At 43.0% G+C, this 4,205-nt stretch overlaps 1 protein-coding gene across 1 annotated transcript; it reads left to right on the plus strand.

The window, feature by feature from the left end:
* The first annotated feature begins 3,007 nt into the window (after positions 1 to 3,007).
* Positions 3,008 to 3,964, plus strand: LOC120380225 (olfactory receptor 14A16-like). The gene has a single exon (XM_039497748.1). The coding sequence runs from the start codon at positions 3,008 to 3,010 to the stop codon at positions 3,962 to 3,964; it is 957 nt and encodes a 318-aa protein (XP_039353682.1).
* The last annotated feature ends 241 nt before the right edge of the window (positions 3,965 to 4,205 follow it).

A 4,205-nucleotide genomic window follows, 5' to 3' on the forward strand; every position in this document is an offset into this window, starting at 1 on the left:
TGTCCGCAGGTCCGGCTGATCGCGGCTCCCACTGGCCGCGGATTGCTGCTCCAGACCAATGGGGGCTGCTGAAGCAGTGGCCAGTAAGTCCCTCAGCCCACGTTGCTTCCAGCAGCTCCCATTGGACTGGAGCAGTGATCCGCGGCCAGTGGGAGCTGTGATTGGCCGGACCTGCGGACTGGTTAGATAAACACACCGGCCCGCCAGGGGCTTTCCCTACACAAGCGGCAACCCCTGTTTGAGAAACCCTACTCTATTATTTCTGTTACAAAGGGGTAGTTGCAGGATGGTTAATCTGAGTGAGAAGCGAAGTTAAAGCCAGAATATATTTTAAACATACTAACAACTTGAAGCAAAAACACAGAGTCAAAGCTCCCAGCCAAAACCTTTCCATCTTGACTATGCCCTAGGACATACCCACTGTATTCTCTGTCCCACACTGCAGCCAGCTAAGCAGCAATGCTGCCGAGAGGTGCTCAGAACATACAAACAGTACGACACTGGCCATCCACCCCACAGCTCCCAGTCCTGGAAGACAAGCCAGAGAAAGGGGTGTGGGGAATCAGTGGTACAGGGAGGGGAAGTGACTGGCTCAAGCTCACAGAGCAGGTCCATGGCAGAAACCAGAATGGAACCCAAGTCTCCTGCCTGTACAGACGTAAAGTCACAGAGGGAAAGGATACACACAGTAATGGAGGGATGCTGCTAGTCTGTCATCACCCAGAGATGGAACTGCAATGGGATTTGGAGCCATAAATAATAAGAACATAAGAACAGCCACACTGGCTCAGACCAATGCTCCATCTAGCCCAGTATCTTGTCCATGACAGTGGCTGGTGCCTGAAGCTTTAGAGGGAATGAACAGAACAGGGAAATTATCAAATGATCCATCCCATGTTGCTCATTCCCAGCTTCTGGTAAACAGAGGTTTAGGGACACTCAAAGCATGGGATTGCATCCTGATCATCTTGGCTAATAGCCATTGATGGACCTATCTATTTCTTGTTTTTAACCTGGTTATACTTTCAGCCTTCACAAAATCTCCTGACAATGAGTTCAAAAAGTTGACTGCATTGTGTGAAGAAATTCTTCATTTTGTTTGTTTTAAGCCTACTGCCTATTAATTTCATTTGGTGACCCTTGGTCCTTCTGTTCTGTGAAGGGGTAAATGCCACTTCCCTATTCACTCTTTCCACAGCATGCATGATTTTATAGACATTTATCATATCCCCCCTTAGTCATCTCTTTTCTAACCTAAACAGTACCGGTCTCTTTATATCTCCTCACATGGAAGGTGTTCCATGCCCCTAATCATTTTTGTTGCTCTTCTCTAAATCTTTTCAAATTCAAATATATCTTTTTTTTTTTAGTCAAACACAGCTGCACATAGTATTCAAGGTATAGGTGTACCATAGATTTATATACTGGCATTATATTTTCAGCTTTATTGTCTATCCCTTTCCTAATGGTTCCCTAACATCTTGTTAGCTTTTTTCGCTGCCACTAAACAACAAGCAGATGTTTTCAAAGAACGAACCACAATGACTCCAACATCTTGCTTGAGTAGTACTAACTAAATTAGACCCCATCATTTTATCTGTATAATTAGGATTATGTTTTCCAATATGCATTACTATGCATTTATCAATATTGAATTCCATCTGTCATTTGGTTGCCCATTCACCCAGTTTTTTGAGATCTCTTTTTGACTCTTCTCTGTCAGCTTCGGACTTAACAATCCTGGGTAATTTTGTATTGTCTGCAAATTTTGCCACCTCATTTATGAATTTGTTTAATAGCACACGTCTGAAGTGCAGATTCTTGAAGAGCCCAGCTATTTACCTCTCTCTGAATATTTATTGCTACCCTTTGTTCCCTATCTTTTAGCAAGTTACTAATCCATGAGAGAACCTTCCCTCTTATCCCATGACTACTTACTTTGCTTAAGAGCTGTAAGTTTGGGACTTTGGATCATGTTACAGTAGCTACCCTGCAGTCATCTGTTCCAGAGGCTGATTGAAGTGTTGGTTTGTTTACCACATTTAGTAGTTTTTCGCAATTTCATATTTGAGTTCCTTCAGATTCTTGGGTGACTACAATCTGGACCTGGAGACTCATTCCTGTTTGTTCCAAAACCTCCTCTATTGACACCTCAGTCTGGGACAGTTCCTCAAATTTGTCACTGAAAAATAATCGCTCTTGTGTGGGAATCTCCCTCACATCCTCTGCAGTGAAGACCAATGCAAATAATTCATTTAGTGTCTCTCCAACGGCCTTGTCTTCCCTGAGAGCTCCTTTTGCATCTTGACTATCCAGCGACCTCACTCATTGTTTGGCAAACTTCCTGTTTCCAAAATACTTAAGAAAAATCGCATCGTTTTTGTGTCTTTTATTAGTTGCTTTTCAATTCTTTTCTGCCCTGCCTAATTCTATTTTTACACTTCTCTTGCCACAAATCAATGTGTAAATAGGTACCTGGCCATTTATGTGGTGTTGGGGTAGAATCATTACAGATAAGCTGCCACGTAAGGGGCAAGGTGAGTCAATGTTAAATTTCTCTGGAAAGTGGGAATCACTATTTCAGCATTGCTATCAGTATTAGCCATGTTAGTATTTATATTTCATGCCCAAATTTAGAGCCTTCTGTTTCTCATAATAGGGTACCATATAGGCTAGAAATGTTGGATTTGAATTGTATTTTTTTCCAGCTTTCATACCACATTGGCCAGATCCTCAGATGGTGTAAACTTGCCCGCCTCCCTCAGCTTTAGAGGCGATAATCCAGTATTCACTGATGTGATAATGCATCTCATTAGTGCTCTGACTCACAGGGGTAAGGAGCATTGTCAACTCCTAGTCCTAGGAAGTGACAAGAACTGTGCACCTTTGCCATTCCCATCATGAGATATTATGGAGAGAGAACACATTCATTTTCTCTGTGACTCTAATTTTGACAATTGCCCTTGTCCTTCCATCCACAGGCAGGACACAGTTTTTGGAGAGGGAAATGTCCAACCAAACTACTGTGACCGAGTTTCTTCTCCTGGGATTCTCTGACGTTCGGGAGCTGCAGATTTTGCACTTTGTGGTGTTTCTGGTGCTTTACCTGGCAGCCCTGGTGGGGAATCTTCTCCTCATCACAGCTGTAGCCTTTGACCATCACCTTCACACCCCCATGTACTTCTTCCTGATGAATCTGTCCATTCTAGACTTTGGCTCCATTTCTGTCCCAGTCACCAAATCTTTGGCCAACTCCCTCATGAACACCAGGTCAATTTCCTATTCTGGATGTGTCGCACAAGTCTTTTTCTTTACATTCTTTACTTCAACAGGTTTTGCCTTACTCACCATCATGGCATACGACCGATATGTCGCCATCTGCCAACCTTTGCACTATGAGAGAGTGAAGAACAGGAGACCTTGCATCCAGATGGCAGCCAGTGCCTGGAGGAGTATTTTTGTCTACTCTGTACTGCACACTGGGAACACATTTGCAATATCCTTCTGTGGAGGCAACACAGTGGATCAGTTTTTCTGTGAAATCCCCCAGCTCCTCAAGCTCGCCTGCTCTGACTCATACCTCAGTGAAGCTGGGGCTATTGCCTTTAGTGTGTGCTTAGGCTTAAGTTTCTTTGTTTTTATAGTTGTGTCATATGTTCAGATCTTCACCAGGGTAATGAAAATCCCCTCTGAGCAGGGCCGGCATAAAGCTCTATCCACCTGCCTCCCTCACCTCATTGTGGTCTCATTGTTCTTTTTCACTGTAGCCTTTGCCTACCTGAAACCCATCTACAGCTCAACATCAGGTCTGGATCTCATGATGGCTGTTCTCTATTCTGTGGTGCCTCCAATGATGAATCCGATCATCTACAGCATGAGGAACAAGGAGATCAAAGCTGCACTGAAGAAACTGATAGTGGGGAGGTTATTCACCAAAACCAAAATATCCATCTTTCATCTTTGATCATGATTTCTTTTGGTGTTTCTTTTCAAATATAACCAAGTGAAAGCACGATCGTCTCCTTGAGATCATGATTTGAAATCTGCTTGTGCATAAAGGGGCATTTACACCAGTAAAAATGCAGAGTCAAGACAATGGATTAACTGTACCATTTACATCTGTATAAATAAGATCAGAATCTATCTATCTATCTGTCTATCTATCTATCTATCTATCTATCTATCTATCTATCTATCTATCCATC

Source organism: Mauremys reevesii, linkage group 13, assembly GCF_016161935.1.
Source record: "Mauremys reevesii isolate NIE-2019 linkage group 13, ASM1616193v1, whole genome shotgun sequence".
NCBI lineage: Eukaryota > Metazoa > Chordata > Testudines > Geoemydidae > Mauremys > Mauremys reevesii.